Source organism: Bactrocera latifrons, unplaced genomic scaffold (assembly GCF_001853355.1).
Source record: "Bactrocera latifrons isolate USDA-ARS-PBARC rearing strain unplaced genomic scaffold, ASM185335v1 scaffold_157, whole genome shotgun sequence".
In the NCBI taxonomy this organism is placed as follows: domain Eukaryota; kingdom Metazoa; phylum Arthropoda; class Insecta; order Diptera; family Tephritidae; genus Bactrocera; species Bactrocera latifrons.
This window is the reverse complement of record NW_017535041.1, coordinates 247,571-267,068: the sequence shown is the minus strand read 5'-3', so window position 1 is coordinate 267,068 and position 19,498 is coordinate 247,571. Positions and strand designations below refer to the sequence as shown.

General features: G+C 34.3%; 4 protein-coding genes across 5 annotated transcripts; 2 read left to right on the top strand and 2 right to left on the bottom strand.

The window, feature by feature from the left end:
- Positions 1-996: 996 nt before the first annotated feature.
- LOC108966186 (glutathione S-transferase theta-1) lies at positions 997-2,196 on the bottom strand. Its single transcript, XM_018928950.1, has 4 exons — positions 1,972-2,196; positions 1,796-1,898; positions 1,427-1,746; positions 997-1,360 (listed from the first exon to the last, which is right to left on the bottom strand). The coding sequence occupies exons 1-4, from the start codon at positions 2,084-2,086 to the stop codon at positions 1,221-1,223; spliced, it is 678 nt and encodes a 225-aa protein (XP_018784495.1). The 5' UTR covers positions 2,087-2,196; the 3' UTR covers positions 997-1,220.
- Positions 2,197-3,724: 1,528 nt separating this feature from the next.
- On the bottom strand, positions 3,725-8,223 carry LOC108966179 (alpha-tocopherol transfer protein-like). Of its 2 annotated transcripts, XM_018928943.1 has the most exons (4): positions 7,792-8,223; positions 7,341-7,707; positions 6,761-7,018; positions 3,725-3,807 (listed from the first exon to the last, which is right to left on the bottom strand). In XM_018928943.1, exons 1-4 carry the CDS (start codon positions 8,088-8,090, stop codon positions 3,769-3,771), a joined length of 963 nt encoding a protein of 320 aa, XP_018784488.1. In that variant the 5' UTR covers positions 8,091-8,223; the 3' UTR covers positions 3,725-3,768. The 2 variants fall into 2 exon arrangements, with proteins under 2 accessions (XP_018784488.1, XP_018784487.1); XM_018928942.1 differs by lacking the exon at positions 3,725-3,807 and having other exon boundaries at positions 5,627-7,018.
- Positions 8,224-10,797: 2,574 nt separating this feature from the next.
- Positions 10,798-11,959, top strand: LOC108966182 (alpha-tocopherol transfer protein-like). Its single transcript, XM_018928946.1, has 3 exons — positions 10,798-11,178; positions 11,243-11,615; positions 11,689-11,959. The coding sequence occupies exons 1-3, from the start codon at positions 10,877-10,879 to the stop codon at positions 11,941-11,943; spliced, it is 930 nt and encodes a 309-aa protein (XP_018784491.1). The 5' UTR covers positions 10,798-10,876; the 3' UTR covers positions 11,944-11,959.
- A 3,726-nt stretch (positions 11,960-15,685) lies between these two features.
- LOC108966180 (alpha-tocopherol transfer protein-like) lies at positions 15,686-17,200 on the top strand. Its single transcript, XM_018928944.1, has 3 exons — positions 15,686-16,188; positions 16,255-16,627; positions 16,802-17,200. The coding sequence occupies exons 1-3, from the start codon at positions 15,887-15,889 to the stop codon at positions 17,069-17,071; spliced, it is 945 nt and encodes a 314-aa protein (XP_018784489.1). The 5' UTR covers positions 15,686-15,886; the 3' UTR covers positions 17,072-17,200.
- The last annotated feature ends 2,298 nt before the right edge of the window (positions 17,201-19,498 follow it).

Genomic DNA, 19,498 nt, shown 5'->3' with positions numbered 1-19,498 from the left:
ACTGCGTCGAATACTTTCAGAGCTGGAATGTTTTCGTCCATACGTACGACATGACGTAGCCAGCGCAGCCGCTGTATCTTAATTCGCTGAACTATGTCAATGCCGTCGTATATCTCACACAGCTCATCGTTCCGTCGAATGCAGCAGGMCGGGAACAATGATTGACTTACCAAATTGGTCTTTATTTGTCGAGAGAGGACTTTACTTCTCAAACGCTTACTTAGTCCGAAGTAACATCTGGCAGCTTCTTTTGGTGCTGTCAAAAGCAGCTTAGAAATCGAAGTAAACGTAGTGTGTCGATTATCTTTTCACGGGTCAAAAAGAGGGATACTTGGTCTGCTGCAGATACTTGTGAGCTGCTTGAGCCATATTTAAAAGAATCGTTTCTGATCACTCCMAAGTAAATAGCAATCTGGAAACTTTCCACACTTGCGTGAACTTCTACACAAGACTCCATCCTCCGCACTACTTTCGCACAATTGCACAATACAACAGGTACAACAGCAAATCAGGAGGGTGAGAAATTCCTAGTCAGGGTGATGGTACTAGGTCAGTATAGTAAAACCCTCAAAGGGTTTGGCGTTCGTATATGTCAGTTTTTTTTTATGACCTTTTAATTTTTTTCCTTATTTCCCATGGTTTTCCATCTTAACAAATTAATTTTTTCCAATCAGGCGTACTAAATGGTCCAGATATACGAAAGCTGATTAAAAGTGATGCATTTAACAATATTTTTTGTTTTTGCCAAAATGTTACAACTAAGCGAAAAAACATCAAGATAAGGAAAAAAAAGGGGTCTTAAGGTCAAAAAAACTGACACATAGGAACGCCAAACCCTTTGAGGGTTTTGCTGTACTGACCTAGTACCATCACCCTGACTTGGAATTTCTCACCCCCCAGACAATAATCCCAAAAATGTTCCACAGTGTTATTACAAACATAGTTTTTCAAGTAAATTCTAGCTACATGTTTAAAAATATTAGAACCAAAACTGGATGAACCGTTGCTTATGTAATAGGTACATTTTATTCAATTAGACTACAAGTCACTACGAGGCAGTAACAAAAATATTTGAAAATTATTAAAATATTAAAATAAAATGTCACTGTACATGGATGAACACATAGGTTAGAAACAAGCAAAGCTGGGTTTTTTTTATACAAAAAATAAAAATAAAAACGAATTAAACGATAAATATTCAATACCTAKCAACACGATTTTTAATTGGAAGGTTTCATGCCAGACTTTTTATATATAAATTCATGTGCGGCATCGTAATGTGGACTTGCTTGCTCTCGAACACGTTGCATCCACTCGGCGATTTTTGGAAATTTCTTACTAACATCATAGTGTGCTAATTCTACAAGCATAAAAGCATATTCCATTAATTTTTAATATATCTATATTAAATGTACATATTACTCACTCGTTTGTTCCACTTCGCAAGCACCAAATAAATCGGCCACAGTCATTTTATTGGCCACTACAAATTTTGTGTCCTTCAACCAAATCTCCTCTAAAATTTTTAATTGTGACTCCATATTTTTACTTAAGATAGCCGCTTTCTCCGCGCTAGGTTTCGGTTTTATACCGTTCATTGGGAGTAGCCACATATTAAGAAAATATGTTGCACAGCCCAAACGCACACCCAAATGCTGCCATTCGAGAAATTCATCAACGCGTGCACGCTGTTCTAATGCTTTCGGATAGAGCAGTTCACTAAATTGACCCTTATCGGCGAGATATCTAAAACACCAATAATAATTTTTTATCCCCAATGTTGGTAATAGCTCACCTAACCATCGCTACACTCTCGCCAAGATGAAAGTCTCCATCTACGAGCGCCGGCACTTTTTGAAAGCGATTTATTTGTTGGTACTCCGGTTTCAGTTGTTCAGCTGCGTTCGTTAAAAAAACAATAGTTGTATTATGTTTACATTTCATGCATTATTACACCATATATATACTTACACTTTCTCAATGCCACAGGACAGTCTTCATATGGTATCTTACCCAATCGCAATGCAATCCATAAGGCGCGTGAGGGTTGCGACATTAAATCATAGTAATATTTGAACTTTGCCATTGTAGTATTTTATTAAATAATTTATTTTTCCAATTGCCAGTGTTCGCACCTCCGGATAGTAGAGTCTAAAGTTCGCATGTTTCAGAGCTTTTTAACGCACTCTCTTTCCATGCCATACACCATCTCTGTTATGTTGTTTTCTTTTATCATGTTTGCTTTGCGATAACAATCTGTTATTTATTTTGTGCTTGTGTTACGAATTAGTGCATAACTAAATCAAGTGATAATAGCGTGCATAGAACGTATATATATAAATATACGTTCTCTGAATAGCGTGTAGTAAGCTTTTGTTAAATAAAAGCTTAATGGATGGGAATAGTTTTGTTTGCCTGATCGATAGGAAAGGTTTTCAGATCTATTTAATTTTGAAATAATAAAAATAATAATCTAATATTTTAAATCGATATCTCAAACAGTTTTTGAGTTACAGCCTTCGAAATTATAGCCGCTCAGTTCAAGCAGCTCTATAATTTTATATTTAAATGTTCTTTTTTTCAACTATTTAAAAACGTTTTTCAAATTTGCTTGAGTGATTACTCGGAAGCAAATAATGCGATCACTTAAAATTTTTTTTGTATATTCTGTACATATTTAGAGTTGAAATGTTCATATAAGTAAATTAATATGTATGTATACAAAATGGGACGAAGGCCTAAGCAGCCAGTTCTTTTTTTTCTAGTATGTCTGTAAATTAATTTACAGGTCATATTATAATTAATAAATAAATAAATATTCTAAATWATTCCTATCAGTTTTTTAATCTGATCAGAAATCGATTTTGGCAGGTCAAAAGATATCAAAATTTTGTATAAAATCATACATACGACCGCGATAACTGCCAAAATACAGAATCGCAACAAAATCCGCAGGTCTCTAGCCGGCAGTTTATGGGGAATACGCAAAGAAACGTTATTGGTAACATATATAGTAAGTTCATCGGTCGGCAGATCTTAAACTACGTCGCACCGATATAGTCGCCTGGATGTAGTGAAACGCACACGAAGAAGCTTTAGACTTGTCAAAGCACTGCACTCCGGACTATAACAGAATGCCTATTGATGTCTATAGTCGAATACATACACAGCGAAGCTTACATAACTCTTACCATCTCTTAGCATGCCTAGCAAACCCCACTCATCTAACACTTCTCTTTCTACGGTCAATAGCTCATTTCCTAGGCCTGCCTTTCGATGACAACCATAACAGCTGCTTCTAGGCACTGGAATTGAACTGGATTTTATCCGCTCAAGGGCTGCTACTTCGGAGACATAAGCCCGTTTATATCGTTAAGTCTTAGAATGACAACCAATCTGAACCTTACCTCAGATTTCATCCGCGAAGAAGGATGCAATCRCTGCAGCACTCAAAAAGTTTACTGTTTGTTCTTGAAATAACTATAAATATACACCTAATATTTTAAAACACTTGGATTAAGATTTGTTTTCCCCCAAAAATGGACTTTTATAGGCTGTCACACTAGGGGTGTCTCTTAAAGAAATATCCTTARGAACATTGTAAAATAAAATTACTTACTTGCCGCCCAGTATTTTTTGTTTTCCTTTCCAAAATGCATCGCAGTAAATTTCCTAAAGTAAAAAGTCGTTGTTTTCAAATTGTAATATATTTTCCAATTTTTTCTTTTATTACTTATTTAAGGTATTTATAGTGATTGAATGACAATTTTATGAACTTAATAAATTCCATATATTGAAGGAAGATTTCTGAAAATAAATAATGTAAATTTGTAATTAAAAATGATGGCAGGGTAATGAGCGGATGTGTTGCTATTTAAAATGAAACAATTTTGAAAAAAAATATAATATTAAAAAAATTAAGGTTATATGTGAAAAATAATGAACATATCATAACTTAAAATTATGCTTTTTAAATATATTTAAGAAAAAATTAAGATAACGTGTGCACAAAAATTAAAAATAAAATAAAACCAACAGTAAAAAAATAATTAGAAACGCAAAATACATATGAATATTGCTTTAAATACTAAAATTAAGTAATTTGACTATTGATGTGTGCGAAAAATGACAGAAGAGCTTTGAATAGTACGGAATTTCCTGAACCACAAGCGACTTTAAATAATAAAAAATATATTTTCGATCTTGTATAAGAATATGTATGTGCTGCTCTGAAAATAAATGTTTCGAGTGTCAGTTTTAACAAACTTTTCTTTGTTGCTTTGAATTTGCATTCAGTATAATATATAAAATAACCAATTGCTATTTGGAACTATTTTAGGGTTTCTACTGCCGCTGATTTTGGCAAAAAATATTCACCGTTTAATCTAAGTCTCGGTTTTATATTTTTATAGCACTGTTAAATCTTACAAAAAAAAAAAGATAACAATGTAGTCCCCGCGCTAGACAGTTCGTCATTTATTTAAACAATAACAATTCACATAATTGTTTGTTGCCTAGAAAAGCAATTCATGCTTATCGATTGAAAGAGTGTTTTAAGTATTTCTCTTGTTTACTGTATTAGTGTTTGCTTTATTCGAGAATACGATGAGCGAACAAAAATTTAACGCGAATTAATTTCAACGGCAATGAAGCTAAAAGTCTTAAAATATTTTGTTTTTATTATATGTATATATGTTTGTATGTATGTGTGTACCATACGCAATTTAAGTATGTCGTGTATATACAGATTAATTAGAACAAAAGAGCTACATTATTTCCAGAAGCTATTAGAATAATGATAAGGTGTGATTCATAGTATAAGGGGTAAAAAAATTTATATGATTTTATTTGTTCGAATATGGTTCAGGCCCGTAAGCCGTACTTAAATTTGCAATTACGAGTATCACTCTTAATTAAATTAATTATTAATATACATGTTATATAAGTATATTTGTAATGTAAATATTTTAAATCTGTTAATATGTCAAATATATGAAATATAAAATATATATGTATATTTTTAAAAATTATTAGTGGTTAAAGTGTTTTAACTCAACGATCATAAAGTTGAGTAAAAAGTTCAATATTATGCTATAATCAAAAAAMATTGTTAAATACATATGTATGTACATCGAAAGCGTTCTTAGAAATTATTTTKGAAAAATTGAAGATAATTGACAGTCAAAAAATTGCAAAGAAACCACAAATAAATGTTAATAAAACACATTTTTAAATACAGCAAAAGTGTTAAAGTATTTTGTATTTAATAATTTTCTTTTTACTCGTAAATTGCATATATACATATGTATATATTTGCTTGCAAAAAACAATTTAAAATAACTTTTTATTACTTATTAATTTTCTTGTTACTCGTAAATTGCATATTTTTGCTTAAAAAAAAAATTTTAGTTAAATTTTTATTTATTTAATTTTGTTCACATAATATTAAAAATCACATATATAGTATGTATGTATGTAGATGCTATGCACATTAATGAGTTCGTTTATACGAAATAAATGAAAACCAATTTGGTCAAAATAAAAACAAAAAAAAACAAAAAAACACAGACAATTGTACCCAATTTTCAAAGGGAAACATATTTAACTTAGTTAAAAATCTCAAYGGTTTTGTAAGTTTATATATAGTCAATATTTCGAACACGTTTAACAATTAAATGCCTAGTGGTTTAAGACAATTTTCACACAAAAAATGGAATCGCGTATTTGCATACAATTAATATTTAAACTGTTAATTAGTTTTTTTTTTAGTTTTACTTAAAATGGTAATGATAAACACACCACAATATATATATGTATATAATAACTATATATCTAAAATGAGTGATTTACAATGTACACTTTCACATTTCTGTTTTTTTTTTGTTGTGTATATAATATGTGTCTGTTATCTGTATTTGTATTAATATAGTTTCGTTTTGTTCAAATTTTTTAATTTCTCTCGTTATTTACCATTTCCAAAAAACATACACCATATACATATAAAGCTTCGCTTTTAAATATATACATCCATGAAAAATCTTTCCCAAAAATAACTTTGTTTTAATATAAATGAAGCTTTTAAAAATTACTTTATATTTTTATATATGCAGTGTATATTATATAGCTCTCTCTATGTATTATGTATGCATATATAGTATACATATTTCTTTATATATGTATATACTATATACTACAACTTTTATGTGAATACGACGCCAACATTCAAGTAAATAGTTGCATTTGTTCCGTTGCTTTTAGCTCTATATACCGTTACTTTCATATTCTTTACTGTTAACTTATCGCTTGTGTTGGCTGTGCCGTTATGTTGTTTGTTGCCTTCGTGTATGAAAACTTAGTTATAAATATGACACGCCGCTAAATAAATTGCATATTCTCGTTTAAAACATTTTGTTTTTGTTTTTACTATTTACGCAGTAAATTTTTTACGAACTGTTGTTTTTTAGTTTGTTCAATTTTAGTATATACTTTTGTTTTTGTTTTTCGTTTGCACTTTTTAACTAACGCACAAAAAACGCAAAATGCTGCAAAGTTATATMCGTTGCTGTTCATGCAGCTTAAATAATTTTCTTCTGGATTATTTCACATTGTGTTTTATATTTATACTTTCGCTTTTTTAATGTTTATTTTTTTTTATATATTTTTATAATGTACTTGTATTAGTTAATTTGTTTCGTTTTATAACTTTTGCTTTCATTTAATCAATATTTAATTTACGAAAAGACTCTTCAGGTACACTCACACATTTAGGCGATGGCGGCGAGACTGGTGTGGGCGGCGTCTTATTAGCAGCCGTACCAACTGTTGGCTCAATTTGTCGCAATGTCTCATCGACGCCATACTTTTCATCCTCATCGAAATAATTGCTAAAATCGTTGAGCTGTTGTTCGAAATTTGCCATGGCTTCTTCGTAGGTGCCATTATTACCACCATATTCGACGGGCAGATACTCCTTGCCAATGGCCTTCTGCAGTGACTCCAGCGTAGAGTGTATGTGGAGCTGTGCAAATGATATATGAATAATAAGTATAAGAAATTTAAACGAAATAACCGACCCTGTCATTGTGTAAACCCGACTAACGGTGAAAAAGAAATTTTAATGTCTGTGCTTATTCTCACGTAATATAAAAGAACTAGCTTTAAAACTTTTTTAAATTTAATTTGCATATTCTCTTTCCTTTGAGTCTATTTGCATATGCTATCAAAATTTAAAAGTTAACTTAAAGTTGTATATGTATTTAACATCCTTGTTCTGGTAGACTAAACTTTTTGTGTCCATAAATATTTCAAAGTTGTACACTTTAGTATGTGGCTTGACTCACCAATTCTCTTTGTTTCATAACCAGACGCACCAAATTCAATATGATTTGGGCATCCATGGAAGCATTTACGATGTGTGTGCCCACCAGATTGGTGGGTACGCCATATTCTAAGAATGCGGCCATCTTTTTGAATAAATTCGCTTCGAATTGACGCAATAATGCATACGGAATTTTCGAAAAATCGATTATTTCAAGCACACCACTAATAATCCAATTATCATCGGTGTTGGCCTCAATTTCAGAACGAAACATTATGAAACGGAAGATATCTTTGGCCGTATAGAGGGAGGTATCAATTTGACCCATACGTGTGAAATGTATGCGCGGACCGCCTGGACCCACTGGTTTCGGTAGTGTGGCGAATATGCTATGGAATGAATGAAAACACAGAAAATTAATTAATAATACATACGAGTATATACAATAAATTTGCAATGAATAAGAAACTAACCCCGCACGACAAATGCCAAATACTTTATCGTCAATGCGTCGAGACTTAAGTAAATCGCCAGCTGTTGTTTTGTACGTGTAATAGTAGTCGATACGTTTCTTCGCGTCATCCATATTGTATTTGCAGAAACGCAGGAAGCCCACAAGGAATTGATCATCGGTCCGCGCCGTCAAATATGGCTGTTCTTCAATCCACCGACGCAGCTCTATAATTTTGCTGGCAATATCTGTTTCGACTTCATTGAGTTCGGTGCGCGCGACCGCAGCCAGCTCGGGTGCCAGTGGGCGAATTTGTGACATTATATGTATGTATGGAGAATTTTTACTCGTGCCGGAAATGTTCGTAAGTACACAATTTTGCTGGGCCAGAAGAAATTTTCAAATGTTTTTGCTTGAGATTTTCTTATTGACGGTGATTTAAAATATTATTTATCTGCAACGAGACATTTTTAAGTATATTTAGAATTTTGAATAAATAAAAATGAAAAGTATTTTCATTATGTTTTATGTTTTATTCAATGAAAGTGTAGTATCACAATTGTGTTTTTACGGATTTTCAGACAAATGCCACAGGTGTATAACAATTGTAAATTAAAAATCGATATGTACATTTATYGCCGGCTTATCATATGCCTCAAATACTTTCATTCACTTCACTTATTTCAAAAAGATTTTTTGCAAATACTTTAAATATGAAATATCTCTTTTAAACTCGCCTGTGTTTTCTTTTTCTAAAGACTTAACTATAGTTTTTTCTTCCTATTATTTGTGTATTTACAAATAATACCAACATTATGCTCGARACGTAAAGTCAAACTGACTGCAAAACGCATTCGCAAAATGCGCTAATAAAATGTACCGTTCACTCGTCGCTACCCTTTTCCTGATTAGACATTCCAGCTCATTCCCCTGTGCCAGTAAAACATGAACTTTTCTTTATACTTTATTGTCGATTAATGGTTCGTTGTAGATATATTTCTCTACTGATAAGATATGTAAATACATGCTGTCTACATATACGAACACAAATTTATGGCGTTATAATAAATGCAAATTTATGTAAGTACATGTATGTACATATGTCTTGCTTAAGGTTTTCGTAATATAGAAAACATTAAATAAATTTGAAACAGTTAAAACGATATTGTAGGCACCTTCGGTTGTWACTGGGAACCCTTTTATTTGTTCATTTAAGACATTATCTAGGAAAATAGCACATCCGCACGTAGCATTTTTTTCTTTTTCATTTAGGCATGCGCCTTTGAGGTTATTCTTAAATTAAGGCTTTAAAACCTTTAAGCTGCCTCCGAATGGATTATATCTATAGTGTTATTGAAAATTCCCACATGAGATCATCAATATCTAATGTATCGCGAAGGACATTTGGYGGTTAAGTCTTGTCCACTTTAACGCTAATTCAGTGAGCTTAAAACCAGTGTTATCAGGTTGRAGACTAGCAGAGATTCCGGGCTGAGCAAGCGTTGATCATCAACCACCACTTCCCCATAGTGGGGAGCGTAAAAGCTCCATTCAACTGCTCGTTCTAGGAAAGACTCATGGCAATGATAGGCATTCTAACTATCTTATCGACACTCACACGGTTAGGCTAAATATTATGTAGAACGAAACTTGTTCAAGTTTCAATAAGGGAGATGATGTGAAAATATCTACACACTTTCACTTCTGTCCAGTTTTGCCAGACTAAGTCTAAAGCATCCCGGTTGCCATATTTTTTAGGCGTTTTGTCGCTTGCTGTTGTTGTTGCTGAAACGGGTACCTAATCCCCGTGAGGATGGTAAAGATTAGACAAGTTGTCGTCGACGTCATACAACGATGGATCCTCGAAACGTGGTGTTTCGACGGGGTCGGACAAAAGTCACCCTCCTTTCTCCAGGCTTCTCGACCTCTTCATCTGCAATGGTAGTGCTTTGACTTCAAATACGCCATTCAATGAGATGGAGTCGGCGAAAGTGTTGATGGCTACATTGTGAATAGCGATCAGTGCTTGGCGCAAGTTGCGTCCGAAGTCTGGTTAGCGTATTGTGGTGTTGAAGTCGTTGACTTGGGTAAGGAGAGACCTCTTGCTGCTCTTAGGAGGCGGTTCCACTGAAAACAGAAGACTGCAGAGATGATTTCTGTGGTGGCACACCGGCAGAAACTGCTTGGAGAGGAGTTCATTATGCTCCTTAACTGGGAGCATACGGGCCTTGCTATGCAGGTGTTCGATAGGAGACATCAGGAGGCATTCYGTCGTACTTCGCAGTGCAGAATTCTGATAAATATGGAGCCTCCTTGTTTTCGTTTCACTGAATCCAGGCGACCATATTGTAAGTTGCCAACAACGTTTTTTTATCCTTTCCGTGCTACCAGCTAGCGACTTGAGGATTCTGTTGAGGCTCTGTACCTTGGCGATAATCGCGGCTGTGTGAGGTCTTTCAAAGCGGACAAGCATCTCTAGTAGTTCAAGTAGGATTGTTCATGGTTTCACGAAAAATCAGCCTAATTTTACCGAACTTTAGATCTTAGAAAACATTAAGACTTGAGAACCACGCGAGCAAAGATGMAACAAAAACATCTCAGCTTTTAAAATTCCGATGATAACATTATCTCCAGTTAAAAACCGGCTGCGGAAATATCATTGAACTGAATTTCTCAGTAAATGACAAAATGTATTTAAGACTTTGCCAGGCGTGATATATTGTATATCCGTTTTTGCCAACAGCAAACAACAAAAACAAGCACCAAATACACATATATGTATATTATCTTTTSTAGACATTTAATCGATGCAAATTACACGGAATTGCTGAAATTGTGTGGAAATACTTTTTGTGCACCATGTTACCACAATTAAAAAACTTTAACATACATATCTATTTAAATCAGTATTATTATTATTATAAATCGATATAATTTTTTTTCGTTGAACAACGCATTGAAACGCTTGACTAACGCATAAAATAGTCAGTAGCATTTAAATCTCTATAGTGGATAGTACGAGTGGGACTTCATTTGCTCACACAACACGCGCATTCCGTCGGAAAAATTCGAATAAATCATAAAAAAAAAAAAAAATTTCAAATTAAATGGCAGCCATACGCCCTTTAAGCGCTGAATTGCAGAAAATCGCCATTGAGGAGCTAAACGAGGTACCCGAACGTGTGCCACAGGACATAGCGGCATTACGCGATTGGATCGAAAAGCAATCGCATTTGCGCGCACGCACCGACGATCAATTTTTGGTCAGCTTTTTGCGCGGCTGCAAGTACAGTCTGGAGAAGGCCAAATCAAAGATAGATTACTTCTACACAATACGCACAATGTTGCCACATATTTTCGGAAATAATACGCTGGCTGATCCGAAGAACTTGCTTATTGCACAATCAGGGTGAGTTCACACATCTTCGCATTTAATTTTGTCGTTTTTATYTGCGAATTTGTTTCTCTTGCAGCGGCATTGTTGCATTGCCAAAAACATTGGGAGTCGGTGGTCCAGTTATTGGCTTCTCGCGTTATAAAATAATCGATGATTTACCAATTACCGTTAAGGATTACTGCAGATACATCGCTATGGTGACGGACAGGACTATAGTCGGCGCTGATGCTTATGTTATAGGCGGTTACATGGAAATTGTTGATGTCGACAAAGTCGGCATGAGTGCAATGTCGAAATTCGATCCGGTGACAGGCAAACAATTCAGCACATATTGCATGAAGGGCTCTGCTATACGCATTAAGGGTATACATATTATAAATGCGCCCAAAGAGGCTTACACAGCTCTCAATATTATACGCAATCTCTTTCCGGCCAATATAAAAGAAAGGGTATGCCATTGCTCTACRCTAGTCTAGTATTTTACGTGTTTCATTTAAAACCGCTTTTATATTCTTATTACAGTACTTTATACACCGCAACATGGCGGATTTGTATAAATATGTGCCCAAGCAGTATTTACCAATCGAATATGGCGGCTCCAATGGCTCATTAAGCGATTTGACAAAGAAACTTGTAGACGATTTGCGGGACTTTAATAACTATTTTAAAGAGAACGATAAATATGGCGTTGACGAAAAKCTAAGGCAAGGCCAAAGTATGGATATGAACTCCATATTCGGTTTGGAGGGTACATTCCGAAAGCTTGATATTGATTAGATTTAAAAGCATGTAAAACTACTATTTATTTTGGCAAACTGTTTTTTGGTATTTTTTCTTTTCGATAAAWAAAAAACAATTTACGGATGTAGTGTAACTTTTTCTTGGTTGAACAATATTGCATAGTTAGTCGAAAAAATCTTTTCGTATTTTGTCAATAGATGTGGTTGCAGTCGTATATCTCCAGTGTCCAAGTAACTGTAATCACATTGTGTTATGCCATATAGTGTTGGAAAAATTAAATTCGGAGTATTTAAAAAAGGTTACTGCTGTTCAAAAATGARTTAAAATAATAAAGAAATCCACTATATTTTGGTAACAGGAGACGAAAAGTGGATCAAATATGACAATAATGTGTAAAAAGATTATGGTCCAAGCGTAGTGGAACTTAASAAATGGTCGTAAAGCCAGGATTGACGCCTCAAAAGGTTATGCTGAGCGTTTTGTGGGATTGGAAAGAAAACATCCACTATTAGCTGCTCCAGCCTGGTCGAACAATTGATTCTATATTTTACTGTCAACAACTGATGAGATTGAAGCAAGCATTTGAAAAAAAATAGTCAGAACTGATCAACAAATCGTCCTCCATTAGGATTACGGTAAACCAAACACAATTTTGATGACTCGGCAAAAACTGGGAGAGCTTGACTGGGAAGTCTTGATGCATCCACCATATAGCCCTGACCTTGCACCAGCGACTACCATTTGTTTCGGTCAATTCAGCACTCTCTTAATGAAGTAAAGATGGCTCCAAGAAAAACCTGTGAACACCACTTGTCGCTGTTTTCGCAGAGACCCCAGAAAAGTTTTACACATGGTACATATTTGGTTCCTTAAAGTTGATTATAAATAAAAGAAGTTCAAGTTTGGTTAGAAATACGAAAATACTTTTTCGACTACCCAATATTTTATTTACCCTTAAGTTGGGCAATTTGATATGATCTTCACAAATAAATACAATTTTAAGTATATATACTTTATATAGAGATATGTATATGTAAACAAATATATTATACTAACAATAAGCCACTAAAAAGCAGCAATACTTGATGTTATCTGCTGGAATCGCCTATCTAATCTTTGATCTAGTGCAAAAGCACATCGCTCGACCAAAGCGTTGTTAATTGAATTACACATTTTTACGTTGAAGATAAAGCGTCGAGACAAAGAAGCAAGGAAAGAGAATCCTCGCGTTTACAATTTGTTTTTATTGTTATGAAAATAATTATTTTTTTAAGTTTATTTAAAATTTCTTCTGGGCATGTTCACATTTTCTAAACTTTTTTTTTGTCGATTTCTTTAGGCATGTGTGTATGTTTTATTTAAATGAAAGCAATGACTAAATACCGTGTAGCTTTATTTGTTTTATTTGCTTTATAAGTGCGGCTGCCATTTTAAGATAACCGCTAACGCTAAAAAGGCAAGAGTATAAAAATGTTTGTCAGCATGAAAGACTGGAAAGCAAACATGGGCGGATGTGTTGTCATAGGTCATTATGGAAGAAACCGTCAGACACTCAATTTGTGCTCGAAAATATAAAATGTAATTATTATAAAACAGAATAAAATGGTAACTTTGGTAGTATCGAAGCTATAATACACTTCACAACTCTCAAAAACTAAGGAATAAATTTTTATTATCCTTAAAAAACTTCGCCTTAAAAATATCTAGCTCGAAATCGGTTGTAGAACTGTAGTTTCTTAGGCAAACTAGTTGTTCAGAATGACCAGTAGAACAATTCCCGCAAGTTTTCCATTTTTCGCCTCCCTGTAAATCAAACCGCTCTAATTTGAGTCTTTGGAGTCCTTTTGGTGTTACAAAAATCTTGGCAATCGAAAAAAAAAATTGAAAACTGCGACACATTTTTGAGCACATTAACAACGCTTGAATAAATAACCGAAAAAAGTTTTAACCACAAATAAGTATGTACTATATATACAATAAATATGTAGGTCTGCAAACTAACCACCACACACTAAAACGGGTGTAGTTAATCATTTTGGCTATTATATATATGTGTACAGTATATATTTTTACATGCAAATGGGCAAAATTATGAACACAGAGAACCGGTTAGTTACGTCTTTGCAGATAGTATACGAGGGAGGCCTTAAAAATACACGGCTCAAGCTAAATCAGATGAAAGCCAACTTGTATTATACTTTGGAAGGTATACATACGTCCAAAAAGTACACATTTATGTGCCATAGCAGAAAAAATTACACAAGAGAGTTAGGCGCAAAATGGGCGCCACAATTGGTCAAAAATAAAGAAAAAAATCTATTGAAATTAATGGATTAAAATTGGATTTTATTGTATYCGCTGAAATATTCATCACATTTTAATTTCGAAAATTATTATTTTTTTAATCTAAAAGTGGTTCTAAGACACTTCCGAAGCCACTGAATATTTTTGAAATAATTGGATAGTCGAAAAAGTCTTTTCGCATTTTTATGAAACTTATTTTTTTTTAAATATTTTTTTTTTATATTTATAATAACCAATTAATTAACAAATATGTACCATTTTGGTCGACCACTTTTTGTAATTTTTCCGCTATATTCATTATTCCAGCAGTGTAAATAGAAATTTCGAAATTTCCACAACGGAAGCCAGCGAACCGTTGTTGTGCTTCACGAAATCGTTTTCGTAAACTTCAMAAATTTCATTGGTAGCTTGCGCATCATTCTTGACTTTTTTATACAAAAATTTCAAATTTCTTCATTATTTTCACTCAGTTTTGGAAAGCTGTAACTTTTTTTCAACTTCCCCAAATTTAATTTGTTTTTTTTTTTTAAATGAAGCTTAAAATCTCACCTTTCCAATAATATATGGTATGACACAATGTGATTGRTAGCATTGGAGATATACGACTGCAACGACATCTATTGGCAAATACGAAAAGACTTTTTTGACTACCCAATATTTTTTGTTCTAAAACTGGTTCTGGAGACATTTCCGAGGTAACCGAAGATTGTTGGAATATTTTTTTAAAATTGTATTCAATTTTATTTTCACTTCCGAGTACTACATGGTTCACCCTCGTATGTAAGCATTCATCTTTGCGCATTATGTGTTTGTGAAACCACAGCGCAACAATTAAACTACATTTATTGTGATTTCTGTTAAGTTTTATGACACTGAAAACCAAAAGTAAAGCATGCGAAACAGTAGCAATAAAAGTCAGAAGAGTGAAATACTAAAAACTCAACGCTTCAATGAAAGTGTTACAATTATGAATGACTAGCCGTAMTGCACGAGAGATTATCTGTTGTTTTTTTTTTTAGAGAAATTTTCAATTTCAGCACGTGAACGATGCAAATTATTATTTTTATTTCTATTTTACTTAAAAAATAGCAGACGCAAGAGTTTAATAAACGCAAGTTTTATATTGTATTCATATATGTACATATGTATGTAARCGCATAAGTTTCATATTTCATATGCACTTCTTCGAGCGCTTTAWGCGCATGCGTGCACATAAAAACCCTACTAACGGCATCTTCAAATGGTCAAAAACTTGCAATTTGCAGCACAGGCAATACTTAAAGGCGACGTACGCACAAATGTATACAGCGAGTGAGTGAGTGCTTAAACACGAACAGTGCAGCAAACCGAAAATAAAAAAGAGGAAGGTTTCTTCACAAACGCCGTAATAAATAAATAGCAGCTCACCAGTGTCGCTGTCTCTTATACACATCTAGATGTGTATAAGAGACAGAATGTATACAGCGAGTGAGTGAGTGCTTAAACACGAACAGTGCAGCAAACCGAAAATAAAAAAGAGGAAGGTTTCTTCACAAACGCCGTAATAAATAAATAGCAGCTCACCAGTGTCGAACGATTTCAGTTGCTTCGCAGACAGCACATCACACATTAGCCGCAAAGCCGCCGTAACAGCTTAACAACAAAACACATCTCATTACAGCCAATATATAGCAGTATGGTGATTTTACGCCCACTACCCGATGATTTGGCGAAGACAGCTGTCGAAGAGTTGAATGAGAAGCCCGACGACAATGACTACTTTGTAAATACTTTGCGCGAATGGGCTGAAAAGCAGTCACATCTGCGCGCGCGCACCGACGACCAATTCCTGATGGCCTTCCTGCGCGGTTCCAAGTTCAGTCTGGAAAAGGCGAAACAGAAATTGGAAAACTTCTATATACTACGCGCCGCCATGCCGGAAATCTTTCGTAATCGTAATCTGAGTGAACCAAAATTTGAGGCGATCGCTAAAGCGGGGTACGTTCTTTAAGTTAACWTAAATTGTTCGCATATTTGATCAATTTTTATAATTTTTTCTCACAGCGCTGTATCTTTTTTGCCTGAACCCATTTGTGAGGGTGGCCCATTGGTGGTGCTGCTGCGACCCAGCGAGTTCAATATGGAACAACATTCGATCAATGATGTGCTGAAAGTCGGCTCCATGATGATTGATATACTAATGCAGGAGAATGATCGCGTTTTCATCGCTGGCTACACGTTCATAATTGATCTCGGTAATATTTCAAAGGCTGTACTCATGAATTTCGAACCGGAATTCGTGCGCAAGTTAACCATACTTGTGAATAAAGCGGCGCCCACACGGATGAAGGGTTTYCATTTCATCAATGTGCTGCCGATTTTCGAAAAATTATTCGGCATGGTAAAGAGTGTGATAAGTGCAAAGTTGAAAGATAGGGTGAGTTGAAAATTCTTTTTATTTTGCTATGGACACAATATTTTGAAAAATATAATAGAAATTTTGGTTCTAAAAATAAACGTTAAAATTTGAATCTAACTTGAAATTCAAGTTGAAACTTCGAATTCTTTTTTACTAATTTTTATCATATTACTTTCGCATTTCGGTACACAGTTCTATGTGCATGGTACGAATTTCGAGGATCTCTACAAACACGTGCCGAAACATGTGCTACCCAAGGAATATGGCGGCGATTGTGATCTAAAAAGTGTGGCTGTTGAATGGTGGCAAAAATTGAATGATTATAAAAAATTCTTTGAGGATGAGGAGCAATATGGCGTGACTGAGGGCTACGAAAAACTGAAGCAAGTGAAACAACTGATCGAAGATACCTGTGTACTGCAAGGCACCGAAGGTTCGTTCCGCCAATTGGAATTCGATTAAAGACTCTGCGGCTCACTATACACATGACGGTCAACCAAAGCAATTAGCATAATCATAAACTTATTTTTTCATAATTTTACTTATTTAAAACCATTTGAATGAATGTAAGCAATAAAAAATACAATATTAAAAAAATTATGTTTTAAAATCGGTTCGGTAATATATTTTTTGTTCATTCCTACCGCGTATCCGCGGTAATTAATCACCTCACAGCCTTTACACTTTTGTAATTTGATGTCGATGGTGGCCACACAGCTACATCTTTACATTGGCAAAAACTTTATACCAGCTACAGAGTTTTTTGTTTTACTCTATAGTTTTGCAAATTTAGTTTAACGCCCCTATGCATGCATGCACGCATGCACAGAAACACCTGTACATGCGCTCAGTTTTTAGCAGCTTGATCGATTTTTTAAGAAGCCTAGTTTCGATTAAGAAATTATAACGCAATCTTTGATGAGATTTTTTTACATATCTATAAATGTATATTATTTATCAATCTCTGTCTTAATTATTAGATTATTATACCCTGAACAGGAAAACATTGTAATAATAAGATTTTTTAACGAAAACCCATATTGGGTAGTCGAAAAAGACTTTTCGTATTTTGTCAATAGATATCGTTTCAGTCGTATATCTCCAGTTCTACCAATCACATTGTGTCATACCATATAGTGTTAGAAAGGTGAGGTTAAGCTTCATTTAATGAAAAAAATAAATTCGGGCGAGATTGGAAAAAAGTTACAGCTGTTCAAAAATGAGTGAAAATAATGAAGAAATTCGCTATATTTTGAAATTTTTGTATAAAAAAGGGAAGAATGCCACACAAGCCACCAGTGAAATTTGTAAAGTTTACGGAGACGATGCTGTGTCAGTTTGTGTGGCACAACAATGRTCCGCTCACTGRAGAAATTGACCAASACCGTCACAAAAGCAGCCATGACATCACTAAGGAATTTAACATTCATMATCAAACAGTTTTGAACTTTTWAAAAAAAARGCTGGCTACAAAAAGAAGCTCGATGCTTGAGTATCACAGGAATTGTCTGTGCAAAAATTTAATGGACCGAATTAACATCTGCGATTCTTTGCTGAAACGAAACGAAATCAAACCATTTCTGAAGCGAAGTGTTAACAGAAGACGAAAAGTCGATAAAATGCGAAAATAATTTGCGCAAAAGATCATGGTCCATTTTCAGAAACCCAACAAATGGTCGCAAAGCCAGGATTAACGACTCGGATGGTGCTGAGGTTTGGTGGAATTGGAAAGGAATCACCCACTATGAGCTGCTCCAGACTAAAGCAATAAATCGAAAAAAATGGCSAGACCTGATCAACAGAAAGGGCTTCGTCTTCCATCAGCACAACGCTAGACCACACATACCTTTGATGACTCGGCAATAACTGGGACCATATAGCCCTGTCTTTGCACCATTGGACTAACATTTGTTTCGGTCAATGCAGAACTCCCTTAATGGAGTAAAGTTGGCTTCAAAAGAAGCCTGTGAAGATTACTTGACGCAGTTTTTCGCCGAGTAACCAGACAAGTTTTACAMCCAAGGAATAATGTCTTTTGCGGAAAAATGGCAAAAAAGCATAAAAAAATAWGTTGAAGTTTGATTTGAAATACGAAAAGACTTTATCGACTACSCAATATATGTATATATAATATATCGACAAACGAAAACGTATCTAAAAAATCTATAGACACAATTTATTGCATGCTTTCGAAGGCTATAATCTTCCATTCTAAACATATGAAATAGAGCTCTGAACACATTTTCCAAGACTATCACATCTATTTATCTGAATTTATAWAATGTCCCAAAGAACTCAGACTTATCGGCAAAAAACTTGGAAAAGTCGAAAACACAAGTATAATTAACATTATATTGATGCGCAGAGTTTCTATAGGTGGTCGTGTCAGTTAATCCCAAAATCACATTTTTATAGAACTTGTTTAATTGTATTTAGAAGTGAATTAAGTATCATCAACGAGTGTGCAGGAGGAAGATCGATAAGAGTTTACAGCAGCACATAGAGATCTGGCTAATGTAACTCAAGTTTCAGGAGACTTGGCCAAAGCGAAGAATAATTAATCGCTTAACTGACACAACATCATTAAAGATACCATGTAACAAAGTTTTTGACTGTCTTACTTCAAATGATAACAAGATTCCTGTTTGTCGCATAGTCGAAGGCTAGTTCATAAGGTCGTTGGAGGCGGTGTAATATTATAAGCGGTGCATACGCTTGTGTCTCAGCGTCGAAACTGTGATTCGCAAAATCGCAGTCCACTTGCTGTTTACTGCTTCCAGAATACTTCGCTACGTATACATACTATGTATTTGGTATGCAACAAAATAAAATGTAGGTGGCAAATGTTTTTTGCACTTGAAATTTATATCTCAAGTTGATATGTTGCAT